The sequence below is a fragment of the Thermobia domestica genome, chromosome 2, assembly GCF_964235325.1.
Source record: "Thermobia domestica chromosome 2, izTheDome1.hap1.1, whole genome shotgun sequence".
Lineage (NCBI taxonomy): Eukaryota > Metazoa > Arthropoda > Insecta > Zygentoma > Lepismatidae > Thermobia > Thermobia domestica.
Genome location: NC_137455.1, coordinates 245,468,107 through 245,488,272, shown reverse-complemented (window position 1 = coordinate 245,488,272; position 20,166 = coordinate 245,468,107). Strand labels below are relative to the sequence as shown.

General features: G+C 36.5%; 1 protein-coding gene across 2 annotated transcripts in view; it reads right to left on the bottom strand.

Moving 5' to 3' along the window:
* The window catches only part of LOC145678425 (alpha-1-inhibitor 3-like), a 2,648,409-nt gene that overhangs the window by 1,161,003 nt on the left and 1,467,240 nt on the right, over nucleotides 1–20,166 (bottom strand). For both annotated transcript variants that reach the window (XM_081748543.1, XM_081748544.1), the window contains exon 12: nucleotides 9,555–9,661. In XM_081748543.1, coding sequence (XP_081604669.1) covers nucleotides 9,555–9,661 — 107 coding nt within the window. The remainder of the gene's footprint in view (nucleotides 1–9,554; nucleotides 9,662–20,166) is intronic.

Below are 20,166 nucleotides of genomic sequence, written 5' to 3'. Positions count from 1 at the left end.
TGTAATGCTTCCCAAGGTGATACATGTGCTGTCGAATGGTTTCTCCACTCACACTGAATTATAATCCTAGTTCTTCGCATGTCTGTCCCTTGTTGGCCGCAATTGCTGCCTGAAGATCTTCATTTTGTACATGTTTTGGTCTTCGGCACGTCGTGCGTCTTCGAGTGTTTCGTTACCGTCCTTAAACTTGTTAAATCGTCGCTGCACTCCTGCGTAGTCACGGCGTCCTCACCAACGGCTTGGCATATCTTCCGCCCCGCAGCAGCGGCGTTTGACCCCAGTTTGAATTCGTATAGCATACACTCCTTTTGACGCTCTGCGGAGGTTCCATGTTCACTCTTTCCTTACGCTAGTTCACGGTGTAACTGAACTGTCACAACCAGATAGTATGTTGGATATACCCATATCAACAACCGACCTTCGCCTTATCTTCATTCGCATTCAAATCACGGCCAATTGAACACAGACCTCCACAAAAGGCGACAGAACTTTCTTAGTTACCTTTATATTTCTTAGCACTTGCTGTTTCAATAGAAGAGTAAAACTGAGATGAATTCTGGTCTTCGAATACTAAATCCATTTGAAAACCGTTTACCGCCTCCTATTACCATTTCTACTACATGGTAAATTCCATTGACTACATGGAAAATAAATTAAAATTGGCCGTTACACATGACGTATACTATCGCAGGTTGCAAAAGAAGAGATTGAAACTGTTTATGCAGCTGAATTCCTATTAAAAACGTATTATCTGTCAGGAAAGTAAATGTACATCTGTTTTTTGAGGCTGGCATTCCTGTGCTCCAGCCATGGATAGTATAAGAATTAAATCAATCAAATGTTTAGTGAGGGGCACGAAGAGAAGTCCAATCTGAATAAGACGTTGCAGAGGGGCACAAACTGTGAGTACGACTAATGCATGGTGTAAATAAATTACGACACCAAAAGAGAAATTCAGAAACAGCTGGTAAACGGAGAAAAAAGGCTAAAAATTGTCGAAGTGGGAACATAAAATACAAATACAAACAAATATGCTAACAATTAACACTTGCCAATCAAAAATCCTGGTGTAGTGCCTAAGACGCTAGATTATAAATCCAAAGGACGTAAGTTCGAGTATACACCAAGTAGAATGATTTTTTAATAATGCATACATCACATGAGAGGTGGTAAAAGATCGCGTACTACCCGTTTGAGAAGTTAAGTAAAAACGAGGTAAAAATTCCAGTTACATTTATTAGAGAAGTGAAACAATGAAAACAAGGAAGCAGGTATATCTCTTCAGCGGTATGTATCAGAGGGCGGTGATCGGAAAAACGAAATTTTCCCGAATTTCACACATGTGAGTCTCTGCAATAGGCAAACTTCTTCAGAAATATGCCTATTGCAGAGACCATCATACTCCACCGATTACGCTAGCCAAAGTTTGTTTAACAAATGGTGTAGTGTTTTTTCATTCTGCACGATTGCTTTGAAAAAAAAAACTTGAAAAGGATTTAAATATATATTGATTAGCTGTATTATTCCGAAGTGCAGAACTTCAGCCCTACACTATCTTTTCATACAAAATCATAAGCTAAATACTGCTAAGTTCAGCCCTGATGTTTGAAACGAACCGGCAATGTTCTTCCTGTAATGATATTTCCACCAAAATTGCATGTCGAAGTTAATTTATTCGATGACCTTTAGACAATTTAGTGCCCGCTAATAAACTAAATAACATACAATGGAGTAAAATTACAGAAATGATATCGTATTATACAGTAATTTCGCCGTGCAAGTTCAAAAGTATAATAATAATAATAATAATAATAATAATAATAATAATAATAATAATAATAATAATAATAATAATAATAATAATAATAATAATAATCCTTCCGTCCTGCGCGGAGAGTATGAGATGAAAAGATGTTCTTAAAGAAAATTTTCTTACGGCCGGGTTTGAACCCACGCCAAAAGCGAAATTCTTTAATAGCCCATACACTAGAACACTCGGCTACAAACGGCGACAGGGTCTAACATTTCCTTTCTGCTATATGTAAGCTGCATGGCGAGAAACCGATAACACCAACCAATCAGAATCGTGTATTTAGTTTCTGCTTCTGGAGTATTACTTCTCCAACCGAGTCGTGCACATGAGAGGTGGTAAAAGGGATCATATTACTCGTTTAATATGTTAAGTGAAAATGACCTAAAAATTCCATTGACATTTATTAGAGAAATCAAATAATGAAAACGAGGAAGCAGGTAATGTAATCAGAGGTATGTATCAGAACACAGTGATCGGAAAAACGAAACTTTACCGATTTTGCACATGCGAGTCTCCACAATAGGAATGTTTTAAAATAAATGTGCCTATTGCAGAGACCATCAAGTCAGAAATGCCGCAAAATTTCTATGCAATTTTGCCGAACATGACCCTCTGAGACGAAAACCATTCGACCATTCTCAGATCGAAAGTTTCGCTCTCTCTTCCTCTCTCTCTGAATATATATATATATATATATATATATATATATATATATATATATATATATATAACGCTTTTTGTGAACGCAACAACTGTCGTAACTTTCAGCGGATGGAGATTAAACTTGGCAGATACATTAATTGTTGAAATATCTTGGATGAATGCGTTAACCATAATAATCAGATGTAAATGTTCAAAATGGCGGCAGTTCAGACTTTTAAAAATTTCCAAAGAACCAAATTTGGCCCATAAATCGGTATTCACAATGTTTAAGTGACTTTTTCTCTTTTGTTGAAATATTGGTGTGGAGGGATTTATCTGCTTTTATTGAAGTATTGGATTCGATTAGTCACTTAAAGAAGGTTCACGTCCTTTCGCTACGGCCAGGCTCAGGTTTTGGGAGGGGAATATTTTCCTATCGGAACAATACGGTTGTTAGTGATGATGGGAAGTTACACATTGAAAGTGAAGTAACTTGTCAAACGTTTTATTTGAAAGAATAGTATAATAAATGTGCTTTCCGCTAACACAGAAAACTATAAATCAAGTATTTGATGTTCGAGAGCGTAAATGGGAGTTGTGTAAGTCACAATATTTTGGCATTCGCGATATTAGTGATATGTTGTTCGGATCTTGGAACCTTAGGTGATAACGCTTGCAATTATTGCTTTGCCGTTTTATTTTGTTTGTATTCGGCATTCTTATTATGTAACCGTCTATTTGCATTTCGTTGATTTGAATGGAAGCACCACACTCTCAGTTCCGGGAACATCTCTCTCTCTCTCTCTCTCTCTCTCCCTCCCTCTCTTTGCAATACGCACATTTCTGAAGAAATTTGCCTATCGTAAAGACTCACATGGGCGAAATTCGGGAAAATTTCCAGTTTTGCCGGTCACCACTCTCTGATACAACCCCTGATTAAATATACTTGCTTCCTGACTTTCATTGTCTCACTTCTCTAATAAATTTTACTGAAATTTTTAACTCGTGTTTACTTAACACATTAAACGGGTAATACGCTCTCTTTTACCACCTTTCATTTGCTGTATGCATTATTTAAAAAAAATAAAAATATACTACTTCGAGTAGATTCGAACCCCTGTTCTTTGGATTTGTAATCAAGCGCCTTAACCACTACACCAAGATCGTTGCTTGGTAAACGTTTAGTTGTTGGAATATATGTTCGCATTTGTATTTTATGTTCCCACTTCGACAATTTTTATTCTTTTTTCTCCCTTTAGCAGCTGTTTCTGGCTTTCTCTTTCGGTGTCGCCCTTTATTTACACTATACACAGGTATGAATTCAGGGAGTAGCCCGAGGGAAATGTCCCCCGAAGAAAATTCATTTCCCTCGGAGATACTCCCAAAATTTCAGTCACAAAATGTAGAAATTATTTCACCCAATTATTTGTTTTTCTTTTCGTGCACTTTCAGACGAAATCCGATCTCTCAGTATACATATAAATGACGCAGACCCATTCTATATAAATATTAAACATGTAAAATCTAAGATAGAACACCAAAATAGTCAATAAAACCTGTATTTCTTAACGCTATGACCGAGTTTGACAGAACATGAAATTGTCAACTGTTGAAGAAAGGTTTGTATTTTAGTAGGTACTATACTCATGTTCTATGTTATGTATTAGTAGCTGGCACTAGCACAGATTGACATAGGGAAGATCTTTCGATCATTCCATATGATCTCTGATGTCAGCAGACTTCAGTTCTTGAAAATGTACAGTTCTTGCATTATTTGAAAACAGTGCCTAAATCCCATTTTTTGCATGGGAAGTAACAGACGTAAATGTGCTTTACGATTGTTAAAGTAAACACATTTTTATTTAACTAAAAATAAGTCAGTTAAAGGGTGAGATTCAGACGGCGTCATTTAGAGGGATCAGGGAACAATTATCCCTCCTGGGTTTGAGATTTATATAGAATTTATCAATATAATAGTAGTATATAAATGTAAAACGGTTCTTATTAATTATTGAGCCATTAAAAAGCCAACTCCGTTGAATAAATCCATTTATTTATATCTATCTGTTGTCCTGACAACGACGTTCTATTATTTAAAACATGCAAAACATATTAATATATTTTTATATCCATATTATAATTAATATATTCCTTATTCTTTTTCGAATTACATAATCAGCCTAGTACATATTTTAAAATATCTTACGCCCCAAAATTACATTTACAAGTAGTAAAACTATACAACCTACTGTTGTATATTATAGCGCTCCACGGACTTTTCTTTTTATTTATTTACTCAATAAAAAGGAAAAGAATTCTGGACCGGTTACCTTGACATGTTAATCATTCGAGTTTTCGAATGCACCTCGTATGTTTGAAAATTACAATTCATATAGATATACATATATATCATATTTAATTTTATAGCAATATTATTATCATATTTATTTTAAATTTTATTAACGTCTTCATTTATTTATACGTTTCAACGACGATAAGGCACATTCGAAATTCGATTCACAAGTTATTTAATTTTAAGTCCTTTTCGGGTCCATTAAATGCTTGTTACAAGTTAATAATTATTTACTTAGGCATCATGAAGAAGGTTTTGAAAAAAATGTATGTGATGTTCATATAGTTGTTCTTTGAACATAAGATGGTCGGATATAAGATATAGTTAAACAAGATATAAATTAAGATTGAAATATAATAATAATCAGAACATAACATAATAATTAACATATTCTTAACATCATAAAAATACGAATAACAAACGAAATCATAATGATATTTCAAGTGAAATAAAGCAAAAATCAATTGAGTACGGTTTTCTCAGATGCCGTAACTTTAATTTAAGTTACATGACCAATGAATTCATTTAAGTTGCACTGAACGTCATAAACAGAAATACAGTATTGTGCGTTATTTACGTCTACAGTTCTTCGTTTCTTACTTTGAGAATTTTCGCCATCTATGAGATTTCTACGAAGTCCCCATCGAACGAAATTAGATCTAACGCTTACATGCTTCTTAGGTGTACGTGATCGTACTATACTAGGATTAGGTTGATTTACACAATCACTATTACTGTTACTACTAAGGTTAGATTCGGTTATCTTACCAGTAAAATTAGGTTCAGTTCTCATTCGTTTTACTGGTGGCGAGATGTCGTGTCTGTACCTATTCTTTCTACAATATTCACGGTATCCTGTCCTACCACAGTTTCTATTCCTAATTAGGTTCGGTTACATTACCGTTAGTCGTTAATTTAACATTATCTTGTACATTGGGATCACACTTTAATCTCACATGAATGTATCGAATTTGGTTTCGATTAAGGTTCGTTTGGTTCAGGTTATTACTGTATTGCACGATCAATGAATTTTCAAAATTTTGCAATATCACACTTGGATGATGGAAACCAATGCACTGCGTCACGTTCTGTGAAAGCATCATCGGATTGTCTACTAACATCATTTTGGTCTTTTCGTTGAATGTACAATTTGACAGATTCAACTCAATCGGCCAATCACTACAAACATTGGTAGGAACACACGTTTTCTTTCTGAATTTCACGAATACTGGAATCAACTTTCTTCCTGCTACATGAACCAAAGTCGTGTACATATCATTAAATGATTCTATTACCATTACTTCATCGTCAGGATTAGTATCGTGACATGATATATACTCAACATGATACTGTGAGTTCAGGTAATCAATAGCATTCACTAAACGAAAACGATCGTAACTTTTCGCACATTGATATATACCAAAATCATTATTACACGCAGCATCCATAAGACAATCAAAAATATTCGACTGAAAAGAAAAGTTAGGATAGTCTGTTCCAACCAATACGGCAGTATGCTTTTGTGAAAACTCAATAAATTTCACTAGTGTAAATTCAAAATTTGCTTTCTCCGTTGTTTCTATAATGTCTACAGAGTCTTGAACTTCGTTGAATCTCTGTACTATCTAGCCCATTTCTTCATCATAACGCTCGAACCTAACTGTAATTTTCTGATTCATTTGACTTAGTTGTTGTTGTATTTGGTCCCGTTTGCCATCGTTACATTGCTGCAATTGCTCTAACTTTTCATCAAACTGTTGAGCTTGTTGATTCACCTTTTGGTCCAGTTTTTCAAATTGCTGATTCATCTTTTTATCTAACTGTTCAAACTGTTGAGCTTGATCCCGAGCTTGATCCTCACTTCGTCGAGCTTGTTCCTTAATTTGTTCCGATATTCCCTTTAAAACATCCATCATGTTTTCTGGAAAATTGATATCAGTATGTATATTTTGGCTATCCGTAGCACTCATGATATTTCGAGATATTATCTTGCCACTTCTTAAGATGGTACAATTAATATCAGGCTCAATGTTAGTCGTTTTTACTTTACTTCTAAACGATACCACCTATTCTCGGTATTCGCACCAATTTAAAACGGTTCTTATAAATTATTGAGCCATTAAAAAGCCAACTTTGTTGAATAAATCCATTTATTTATATCTCTCTGTTGTCCTGACAACGACGTTCCAAAATCCTATTATTTAAAACATATAAAACATATGAATATCTTTTCATATCGATATTATAATTAATATATTTCTTTTTCTTTTTCGAATTACATAATCAGCCTAGTACATATTTTAAAATATATTACGCCCCAAAATTACATTTACAAGTAGTAAAAATATACAACGTACTGTTGTAGATGAAAGATTGGTATTGAAGGTGACGAAGGAGCGGCAAGCGGGGCGACGGCCCCGGGCACCGAAGTAAGGGGCGCACGATTCGGGAGGCAAAAAGAAAAGAAAAGAAGGAAAGAAAAAGGAGAGGAATGAAACACATGTGCACATATATAAAATGAAAGGAAAAAAGTAACAAAAAGTGCTCAAAATCAAGGAAAAGCTGGGTTTACTTTTTAAAATTTTCTCACGTTTCGCAGCTGGTCTGTCGACCTTACTCATATGTACGGGGTTCCGTCGTATACTCTCGTCCCAAGCACTGATTTTCCACGACACGGCACTACTACTACTGAAGATTTCGTATACTAAACTATTGATGTGTATGCAGTGAAGAAACTAAGGCTAACATATTTGATTTAGAATGAGAAATGTGAGAAATAATTATTACTTTTCGATAAGATATTCCTATATATGTTTGTTTTAGGACAAAAAATATTTGAGTTAATTTTTAATCTTTTTAAAAACTTCTACATTAGTAACATTTTTTTTAGAGTGGTGGGTAGTAACAGTACTTTACTTATTGGGTTGGAAGGTGATGGGCATCAATTTAATTTATTGCAGTTTTTCTCCAGTTCCGAAATCAACGTTGCAACTGGAAACGATTCGTTCTATCACTTTCACTATGAATAGATGTTTACCGAAGAAGATAAAACTTTTTCTGGCATTGAACCGATTAAAATAAAGAAAGAGCACTTCTCGATATCTATGTTCTTTCTGTTTCTAAGACAATCTGAAGTACTTGTAAAGTTTTACAATTTTCGGTTTTAGTATAGTAATACAGGTGAAGATTGTATCTTTTCTTAAGAATGTGAATTGATTCCAGAAAACAGCTAATCGCTATCTATTACCGTTTTTGTGTTAAAGAGATCAACGTTGAAAACAGAAAGAGGGAATTTTTATCACTCCCGATCTAAATAATGGATTAAGAGAGAAAATGTTGTAATCTATTCTTGGGACGCTGAATCAATTCTAAAAATAGCTTCTCCACATATCTACCGTTTTCGCTCTATGAAAATTATGTAAACAGCAAGTACTACTAAATTCCCATTATTTCCGGTTTTAGTAGAATGCTATGGATAGATTTTTTTCTTTCTAAAGACATTGTGTCAATCGCGAAAAAAATGCTTGTCCCTACCTATTATCGTTTATGGGTCAATTTTCGCACTCTTTTAAAATATTCCTTGCACTTTTGGTTGTTTTGACCGTTTTTCCCTTTGAGCGTTCCGCCCGTTCTTGTGATGTTCTGACCATTTCGGTAATTGGTCTGTCTATCCGTTTCTTCGGGTGATCTGACATTTTTCGCTTTTGACCGTTATAATCATTTCGGAAATTTGGAAATTCAACATTCTGTTCGTTTCTTTGGATGATTTGATCGTTTTGCTTTTGGGGCGTGCTGTCTGTATCGGGAATTTGGTGTTCTGACCATATTTTTGGGTGATTTGACAGTTTTGTGGGCGACGTGACCGTTGAGTGATCTGAGTGCTTTCGCAATTGGGCATTCTGACTGTCTTAGCTTTTGGGTTCTCTGACTGTTTGTGTGGACGATATGTCCGATTTGTAATTTAAGCATTGTGACAGTTGCACGATCTGTCATCGGTCTATTTCTTCTGTTGGGGTTTCTGACCGATTTAGCAGTTTGGCATTTTGACTGTTTTTGTAAGCGAATCGTCCAACTAATAAATTGGGCGTTCTGACTGGCTCAACGACTTTCTATAATAGGACGATTAGCGCTCTCATTGATAAGTAGACCAATAATTAGCTTAACTTATCAGACAAATTGCACAAGCCAGTAGCTCCAATTTTTACAGATGTATTTTTGTACTAAGCGTTAGTCACATAGACCTATCCTTTAATTCTCTAGTGAAAATAAGTACTATATCACAATTTTCCTACCTTTCAGGTTTTCGAGGTTGCGTACTCTGCAGGGGCGTTGAATTTTCACTTTTGTCAACGATAGTACATTCTCCAGTGTGTTTTTACATATTTAATTTAAGATATGTTGTATTTTTCTCCGCCTTTTGTAGCTCCCAGAGCATATGCTAAAACACAAATTGCGTGGAATGGAATCTGCGACTTAATAAAGTAAGTTGTCTAGGAGACCTTATCTTTAATCTATATCAAAGCACCTAAGAGGGCTATTCAGTTTTCATGAGAAACTTTTTGAGATAAATAAGTTATAATAAAATAATGTTTAGTTGTAAGAGTGAATCGAATGTTAAAATCATCACTTACAGTATATGCAAGAATTCGGTACACACAAGTATAGCTAACTAATTTGGAAATAATAGTAAAATATCCTAAAAAGAGTAAGTGGATATAAATCAGAATTGAATTATAAATTACTTACATCAAATGCTTGAATAGCGTCAACATATTGTGTCATGTATGTTCCAGGAAATGAGATCATTCTTTTCTTACGTCGAAGATCTTCTGTTACCTCAGAAGAATTATCCTCTATAAATAAAAATATATTTTAATTATATGGTTTCCCTTATTAAATTAAAATTTGGAGGTAATCTAAAAATTTGATTTTTTTATCTTACCTACCAAATCACTTTCAAACGTACTTATTCCTGCTTGGTAAACTTCTGGTCACAAAAAACATAAACTGCTTTCCAGAACTTAAGTTTAGAAACTTGAACCTAGATCCTTACTTCCCTCGATTCTGCTTACAAGAGAAATCTATATTCCTTACATGCTATTATACAGCTACTTGCGCATTCTCTAATAGAAGCAGACTGTTCGGACATTGCCTCCAAACAAATAATCAAATGACACTTAAAAGCAATCATAAGATATAACAAGAAAAAAGAAGATAAAGTCAAAGACTGACATACTATATAAAACCAGATTCAACTTTGTGAAAAGTACACCGTCAACACAAGTATTACAGTAAAGGCAACAGTCGAGGAAATTTTATACCTATGGGTCCATGGATCAGTGGTCATGGTCCCTGGCAAAGGGAGCAATGGATCATAATCTCTAAATTTTGCAGTGGAATGTTGCCCACCTCCTAAATTTTGGAAGGAGTACATTCCATCACCATCCTTAAAATTTGAAACTTTCCAAATTAAAAAAATGGGTATGGTAGTATAGGACTGGAGTATGTACCTCTATAAGTTTGGGTGATCTATCTTGTTTCCTTTTACTGTTAAAAATTATCAAAATTGTAAATTTCGAAGACTTCTGACCCATTTTATCCTCTTTCATGGGACCTTATTACCTTATATGGATGAGTATAAATATTCATTCCCTTTCCTAGAACATGGGTACATTGATGCTTCCCTCTTAAATTTTGGGAGGAGTACATTAGACCAACAGAATTAAATTTAGCAATTATCACAAAATAATTGCTATATGTTTTCTAGGACCCTAACATATACTGCATTATATTTGGGTGGTCTCTCTTATTCACTTTCATGGGCATAAAATTGCCAAAAATTCAGAATTTGGGGGCTTTTGATGTAAGTTGTGTCCTTTGGTGATGATTTATCATGTTATATGATTATATATTTGATTATAGGATATTATTATCTTTTATAAAACATAGGAACTTTGAGGTACTTCGCTAAATTTTTGGAAGAGGTACATTGGCCCTCCTTCCAAATTTGGGAATTGTCAGTAAACATGGTAAATGTTTTCCTTATAGTCGAGTATATACACTGTAAATTTGAGTGGTCCTTCTTATTTCCCTCTGGGGATAAAAAATTGTCAAATATTCGGATGGCCATGTGTTCGTCACATGCTTGGTTATTGACTTAATTTATGTTCTTTGATGAGCATTTAACACGGTACGTAATTATATGGTTGATTGCGGGGTCCACTCTCTTTCACAATACGTAGATACATTTATGCTTCCTTTCCAGAATTAGGGAGAAGTACACAGGACCACTCCTTAAATTAGATCATTGTCAAACAGTGAAGTTGGTCTTGCTTATCCCGTCCTATGGGTAAAAAATGCCAAAAATATAAAAATAAACTATAAGTTGTATCACGTGGTAGGGTATTGTTACATTTATAATATATACAATGAAGTTTTAAGAATGCGCTGTGTTGTCATAGTCGTACGTAATAGGGAAGACCGTTGCTGTCAAAATTATTCTCTACAGCCACGAATATCAATATAAATTGCAATTCAATAGCTTCCTAATTTTGTTGATGGACCTATACTCACAATGATTCCCAGAAATACATAGGGAATATGCATTGCTTGCAAACACACCTGTAAAATAATTTCTAAATAATGGACTTCCGTTTATGGCACTAGTTAGTTGTAGTGTTCTTAATATCATGAATTGAAATGATAAATACCTTGTACGCAGGCCCGTGCTGGCCCACCGGGACATGTCCCGGGGCGCCCTCCGAAACATCACATTATATATAACGATACACGTTTATATAATAAATTCTTACAGTTGTCATTGGTAAATAACCCATGATAAGTACAGTGGGCCTTTGCATAAGGCGCCCTTGTGAATCCACATCAAAGATAAACGGTTTTATTTTTCTGCATGGCACAGTTCTGTACAATGAATACGTACTGTTACTGTTGGTAAAGAACCCGCGAAGGGTATAGTGCGTCCTTTGCATAAGGCGCCCTTGCGAAACCACATCAAAGATAAATGGTTTCATTCTTCTGTATGGCACAGTTCTGTACAATGAATACATACTGTTACTGTTGCTAAAAGAACCGTGAAGGGCACAGTGCACCCTTTGCATAAGACGCCCTTGCGTAATCACATTAAAGAGAAACGGATTTATTTTTCTGTATGGCACAGTTGTGTATATACAATGAATACATACAATTGCTGTTGGTAAAGAACCCGTGAAGGGTACAATGCGCCCTTTACGCAAGGCGCCCTTGTCCTGTGATTGTTCCTGTGTGTTTTAGAACAGTATTGGAATAATCAGTGCCTATTGTATTTCTAAAATATAGCTAAGTATATTGATTTATTAGTATATATTTAGCTTCATTTTGATTGACAAAAACATTCTTATAGGAACTAAAATTGTTTCTGTAGCAAAGAAATTTTCACAATTTAGCTATTGACAAACCTTGGGTTTTAATACATAAAATGGGCCCGTATATACGAGTATACAGAGTATAACTTAATTAACATATCAAACTTCAGGAGGTAACTCCTGACACGGATATAAAACGAAAAGTATACACCAACCCGAGTGAAAAAATGCCTCCTTTCGGCGCCTTGATCACACGAAAATTTGTCGGAAAAAAAGTAAAAGCAGCCATAACTCAAGAACAGAACATCGGATCGAAGTCGGTTAAAAGAGAATGTCAATTATTTTTAGGCGTAGATCCCATTAGTGTACAATCGGATATAGTGCAGTGGTGGCGCAAGAGTGACCTTCGAAGATACTGGAGTATTCCTATGAGTATTCTATCAAACGTTGAATGAGGGAAATGAACAACAATCAAATACAAGATTTCAACAATCAAAAGTAATAGTACATCATTCAAGTTAGAACAACACTTCGATTTGGAAAGAAAAAGAGATACACATGTGTGATTGATCTATTTTGTCCCAGCACAGAATAAACTCTCGGGAGAAGAATTTAAATGAAGTCTTTAACGTATCACAGGTGTATCTTTTAGGCTAATGGCAACTGATGTCAAATGAACAGTTTTCTGTCCAAGTTACAAGTGTGTGAAAACAGAAAACAACTTTGACCCAAATTAGGTTTAAAACGACTGTGTATTGGACAGTCAGGCGGCATATAAAGAAACAACATGTAGTATCCAAAAATGCAAAGATCATATATGATGAACGAGTGTACAAGAGATTCTCCATATGACAGGGATTCCCATATATTGCGTGAATACATATTGGGCAGAAGTAAGCTGCATTAGAATGTTTCCTTTTCGTAATATGCTATTTCGTGGAATTTGATACTTCTGTGCACAGAAGCTACAAAAATGGAAGTTTGGGCCGCGGTGGCTCAGTGGTAGAGCGTTCACCTCTGGTGTTTGGGGTCCTGGGTTCGATCCCAGCCCCGCCAAGTGAACTTTGTGGTGGAAAAACACCATGTGCGTGGGTTTTCTCGGGGTTCTCCCGTTTCCTCCCACTTTCTTCATTCCACCATTTCATTCATCACTCATCATCACCGTCTCCTTTAGCCTAACCGGCATAACCGTGGGACGTAAAACTCAAAGATTTCATTTCATTTCATTTTCAAAAATGGATGAAACACGAGATGTTGTATATGTTGCATAACGATACAAAGAAATGCGCTGGAACAGTATAGCCCTACTTAATTTATCCATTAGGTAAATCTTCTTCCAGGGATACTTTCCCGGGGCTTTTCCCTTCTCTTTGAGTTGGCAAACCGCCCCTTAATCCTGAGCTACGAAAAACTACATTCCTATTGTGAATATATCAAAATAGTGTAGCCCACTTGTTTCACTGCTGGAAAAATTTTCTAGAAGAAAACATGCAACAAATGGTGGAAAAATTTTTTCGAAGTCTTCTATGTACTTTGCAGCTGGATGAAATACTCACACGGAAGAGAGAAAATGTGGCACTTTTGCTTAGACGTAGCAGCACTTACGGAATTATCGTCCCTTGTGTGCCATTTGCGAGTGGCTCGCAGAAAGCTGTATAACAGTTTTGATGTGGAAGACATAAATTAGCGTGGCTGTGTTGTAGTGGACATCTCTGAGTGATATACAGAGTCCGATGCTTTGGTATTACGTGTGGAATTGCTGTATAACAGGATAGAAAGTATTGCTTACAACGGGAGAATGTTGTGTCCAGGTATTCACGGTCGTGTGAAACTGTAGACGTTGGTGTTTAAGTATAATTGATTATACTCGTATTAATCTGTACGTGCCTGCGCAATGGTAGATTACCCTGTCCACGAGTAGGCAGATATACATCTCATTTATGGAGATGATAGGGGAATAGCAGAGGCGAGGCGTTTATATCGTGACCGTCGCCCTCAAAAGAGAGTAACTGTCCTATTTTTTCCACGCCTCCACATTCGCCTTCGGGCGATAAGGTCTCTTCAATTTCTCCTACTTGAAATCGGAGGAAATCGCATTACGTGGACAATTGAATTTGAAGTCAGCCTACTGGGAATGATCAGACACCGTTCTGAAACTAGCAGTAGCCATGTGTAGAGCGTAGAAAATCCGCATGCAACTCTAGTGAAGGATCAGCAGAGAGATTGTGTGAGCGCGCGGTGCGGTATGGTGGATAATTTTGTGGTAGGAGCTTATTTATTACCGGCCTGTCTGTTTCGGAGTACGTATCTTTAATTTTTAAGTAATGTTATCCCAAAATGGTTAGAACATGTGCCCTTGAACATAAGACAGCTGATGTGGTCCCAGCATGACAGTGCACCTGCACATTTTGACAGGAATATGCAGACCTAGCTACATGAAACATTCCCAGATAGTTGGATGTTGAGAGATTTACCTGTGTTATGACCACCTCATTCACCCTACCTCACGCTCCTTGATTTCTTATTTGGGGGTTTATGAAACGCCTTTTGTATGCAACACCAGCCACGACAGCCGAAGAACTTGTTGCTAGAGTTAATATAGCTGCGACAATCATCTCCGAAATTTCAGGCGTGTTTGACCGCACAGAAAAATTTGCTTCGCCGATGTCATCTTTGCAAAGCGGTCAATGGTTGACAATATCAGACAGTGAACTGTTATTCTTCGCAGCTGTCTCGTGTACACATACTGCATTGCACACATACTGTACAAGATAGTTCTGAGTTTTTCATAGTTATATTACTTTGTACGAAACAATAAATCGGTAGTTCTGTATTTCTTTGTATCATTGTGCAACACGCGCAACAGCTTGTGTTTCGTGGAGTTTCATTGCTTCTATGCTCGAAATTATAATCTCTCACGGAATTACGTATTACGAGGAGGTAAACTTTTAATGCAGCTTACTTTTGCTCAAATTGTATTCACATAATTTGTGGATATCACTGTTATCATGTCAAAAATCACTTCTACTCTCGTTCATCATACATGATCTTTGCCGCCTGACTGTCGTTATAAACCTAATCTGGGTTCAAACTTGTTTTTTTTTTATTTTCACACACTCGTAACTTGGACAGAAAGCAGTTCATTTTGACATCCATTACCATTAGCCAAGAAGATACACCTGTGATATGTTAAAGACTTGATTTAAATTTTTCTCCCGAGAGTTTATTCTGTAATGGGACAAAGTAGATCATTCACACATGTGTATCTTTCTCTCATTCGAATTTGGAATGTTGTTGTTCTAATTTGAACGATGTACTATTACTTTTGATTGTTGAAATCTTGTACTTTATTATTGTCCTTTTTCGTCATTCAACGTTTGATAAAATACTCGAAGAAATACTCCAGTTTCTTTGGGAGTCACCCTTGCACCGCCATTGCACTACATATGATTGTACACTGGTGGAATCTAAGCCTAAAAATAATGGCCATTTCCTTTTACACAATTTCGATCCGACATTTTGTTCTCGAGTATGGCTGCTGTTGCATTTTCTCGAAAATTTTCGGGTGGTCATACTTCAGAGGCATTTCTACACCCAAGTTGATCTATACATTTTGTTTTACCTCGGTACCAAGAATCATCTTCCGATGTTTCGTATATTAATTAAGTTGTTACTATATATATATATATATATATATATATATACAGGGTGCGGCACGTAAAACCGGCCCGTAAAGTGAACACATAAAATGAAATGTAATGTATTGAATATGATTAACTACAACACATAAATGAAATGTAATGTATTGAATATGACTACTCATCTTCACAGCAGGTGCTGAAAGTGTCCTCCGCCCACTTCAACACACATGTGAGCACGATTGAGGAGATTCATATATACCCTTGTCAGTTCTTGTGTTGTAATGCTATTGGTGACATCCTGGATCCTGGTCTTGAGTTCTTCAATTGTGTGTGGATTTGTTTCGTATACTCTTCCCTTTAACAGTCCCCATAAGTAAAAGTCACACGTGGACAAGTCTGGTGAGCGAGGAGGCCACAAGCCTTTGCTGATTGTCCTTTCTGGTGTAAACATCTCATGCACAAGGGACAATGATGCAGCTGATGTGTGGCATGTTGCACCGTCCTGCTGAAAGTAACATAACTGACGCTCCTCTTCGGTCAAGTGTGAATAAAACTCCTCCAGGATTCCCATATACACGTCACTGTTCACTGTCGTCTCAAAGAATATGGGTCCAATAACGCGTGTGGATTTTGGGTCTCTAATCATCACCAAACACCAATCCTCTCATCATGCAAAGGTACCTGATGGATTGCGTGTGGATTTTCTGTCGACCAATACCGGTTGTTTTGGGAATTTACGTACCCAGACAGGTGGAACCACGCCTCGCCACTCATGATGAGCATTATTGGATCCAAGAAACCACTGGCAACATTGCTCAACAGCCATGAACAGAAATGCACCCTCTTCTGCAGGCCAGGCTCCTTCAGGTCTTGCACAACACTTATCTGGTACGGTTTTAACTTCAGTCCCCTTAAAACACGTCTGCAACTTCTCTCACTCGCATGAACCTGTTGACTCAATCTCCTGGTTGACTTTCGAGGACTTCTTGTCATTATCTCCTCCACCTGCATCTTTAATTCAGGTGTGCAGACAGATGGTCGTCTGTTCCTGGGAGCATTTTGAACCGATCCTGTACGCCGCCATTTTTCAATCAATTCCTGAATGGTGCTTTTTGCTGGCACAGAACGTACTGGAAATTTCTCCCGAAACAAATTCTTTGTTTTCACAAAAGATCCAGTGAGAATGAACCCTTAAACAATGACAACACGCTCGGGTATCGAATACGGCATTATCACACACTGACACTCACCCGGCTTAACACAACGAGGCCTTTTTCTCAACTGGTTTCGACAAGTTTCACTGGCTGCGGCTGCACGTGACTGCTGCAGTTCACGTAAGTCGACCCGACCTCGACACGCCATCTCTTGGTAGGAAGGTAGATTATTTATGTGTTGCCAAAAACACAATATACCAGAATATTACGTCGGGCCGGTTTTACGTGCCGCACCCTATATATATATATATATATATATGTATGTATATGTATGTATGTATATATGTATGTATGTATACGTATTCACCTTTCTATGGGAGCCCTTTTGGTAGACTTGTCCACCGCCCTCCTTAGTATCCCAGCACGGGCCTGCTTGTAAGTACCTTGATATTTGAAAATCCAGAATAACGTTGCACTGGTGGTCCATTTCTAGGAGTCATGGAAACTCCCCATACACAATACAGTTGACAGATGCCCCTAATTTCTCCTGTAAATGTGTTTTCAATCGGATGACTCTGTGTCGTTATAAATTGCAAAAATGACGATCTTCAGCAAAAGAATAATTTTCCAGACTTGGTAAAATGTATTCCTGATTAAGAAAAGAAAGTGTGGTATGATGAAGTGCAGAAGTTCTGTTCAAATTTAGATTGCAATAGTTTTGATGGTATAGCTTTTCCATCCATGTAGGTCTACATTGTAAAGAAATTAATGTTCTGATGTTGAAATTCAAATGGATTCCTGGTTGTGGTTTCACTGGATGCTTCATTTGATGTAAATCCTACAATAATACGATTTTGCAATGTTTCCACAAACAGATTATCAATAGTTTTGAATTGTATATCATTCAGGATGGTAAATGATTTCATTTGATCTCTTGTCAGAGGATGCTTTGCAGGTAGGGACTGGAAAATTTTACTGTTTGCTAACTTGACACTAGAACTAATGCTGATCTCTTTTACTTGCAACGATGCATTTAGGATATTTATTTTAGCACTGACTCCACTTTTTCTGGCCATGAGAATAAAGTTTGTTTTTGCAGGAAGAAGTTTCACCCGTAATTCTACTCCATAAATTAAAAATTAATTCAGGTTAAAAATGTCACAATAGATATTTCCAATCATATGAAATTTCACACTATATTTTGATAGTTTATAATGTTGAAATCCTTTGTTCTCGCTGGTGGTTGCGTTCATATGATCAGCATTATCTTCAAACAATATTGTGGTTTGTAATGTATATTTTATCTTCTTCAACATAATTTAGCAACTTTTTCGACATACGAGCGATACGCTTTATTATGTGACGGAAATGAAATCAGTTTGTTGTTTCACTAACACTCGGTGAGAAACCTATGGATTTCATTGTTGAGATGTGTTATCAGGCATATATTATTAGCTGCATCATAGGATATGAATAAATTAATTTCTTTATGATGCGTATATTTCATGAATAAGATCCCGTATATTGTTATAATACAGGCGGACAGGGATCATTACGATCGTACACGTTCCTTATCTCTATTCGATGGTTTCTAATATTTCTTGTTTTCATTGTTAATGTTCAGCAAAGAATGTGGGTAATAAATCTTCACATTTGCCACATCCCATTTCTGAAGAAACTCTACACGACATTGTAGTTTCGTAATATATAAAGTCATGTATTTTCTGGAAAATAATCAATGGAACTATTACTGGCAAGTGTGACGTAAAAATCTTGATTAGGTTTTCTTTTTCTTTCTCCTCTTCAATAAAGATGCAAAGATCCAGGGATTCAAAGATGCAGGATATACTTTCCATTAGAAGTGATACGCCTTTCCGTGAATTTTAGCTCTTGTAAGGAATATTTTATTTATTAGAAACATTGAAGGTAGAGGAACTTTTGTTAATTCTTCTCTATAGAAAACAGCATTGATTAATTAATGATTCAAATCGTCTAGTCGATAACTCATGAATTTTTTTGTATACACAATGGCCTTTACTTAATACGATATGCATAGTACCACCAACAGATAGGGTCTATGGGTCTATATCCGTGTCTTCCATTCAACGTTGAAGTTTTTATCATATAAGTTACGCCACACCTCGATTAATTTGTCTTGACAACCGTTTGCAGGTGCCATTTTGATACTGGAATTTTAGTACTGTCACATGGCAATACTTGGATGTAGTCGTACGTTTGATATTTGATAAGTTATTTCCACATACGATGTTTCTACGTCTGAGTAAATCGTTCTGCGATACTTGTGTGAGATCCTTTGTTGATATATATATTGTACGTGTTTTTTCATCAGAAACTTTTGTACTGTCTTCGTAAATTCAGTTCCTTTATCACTAGGTAGTACAATTCGTTTCCTGTCCTTGATAATCTTTTCAATTGCATTTACCCCATCCTCGACACTTTTTGATTTTAATGGTATAGCACATCCATTATATTTTTGAAGTGTTTGTAAATAATTTAAATCACATTCCCACTGATAAGCAATATTGCTGACAAGAAAAAAATCTCTACGAAAACGATAACGTACAGGGCGATACGTAGGTTGTTATGTTTAACCAGAATCAGAGGCGAAGCGGGCCGCCCGGATACCCGGAAATTTCCGGGTGGGCCCTGCTCTCTGCGAAATCACTTACCATATTGGTCGATTAGTTGTAACTAATTCAAAACTCCGTTCTCGTTCATAGTAACTAGTAACGTAACTAACGGGCTCACACTGCTAGCGAAGGAGGGAGGGCACTAGGGAAAGGGGCCCCTGCCCAACCGGTAGCCTTGTTTGTTGAAAAATCAATAAGACAATAAAAAAGTCTCAAAAATACATGTAAGTTATTAACTCGAAATTGTAATCTCGTTCATAATTGATGTATTCAATAATGTGATGTGCAATCGATAATATAAAAAAAGAACGGAGCTGATTCTCCTACGGTAAGAAAACCGTGTTAGACATAGAGTTGTTGGACGCGAGTGGTGGCGATAAATAATGGTCCCTGACACACTGATATCACAAAAGGGAAGCCTTAGAAATCGGGCCCCGAAGTTTAGAGCTTGGATCCCTTCTATTCACCAATGAAATATGTAGTTCTTGGACATTGGAGGTGGTCATGGAAAGGTACTGGTCCCCTGAGCACAGTGGTGGTGTCACAAATCG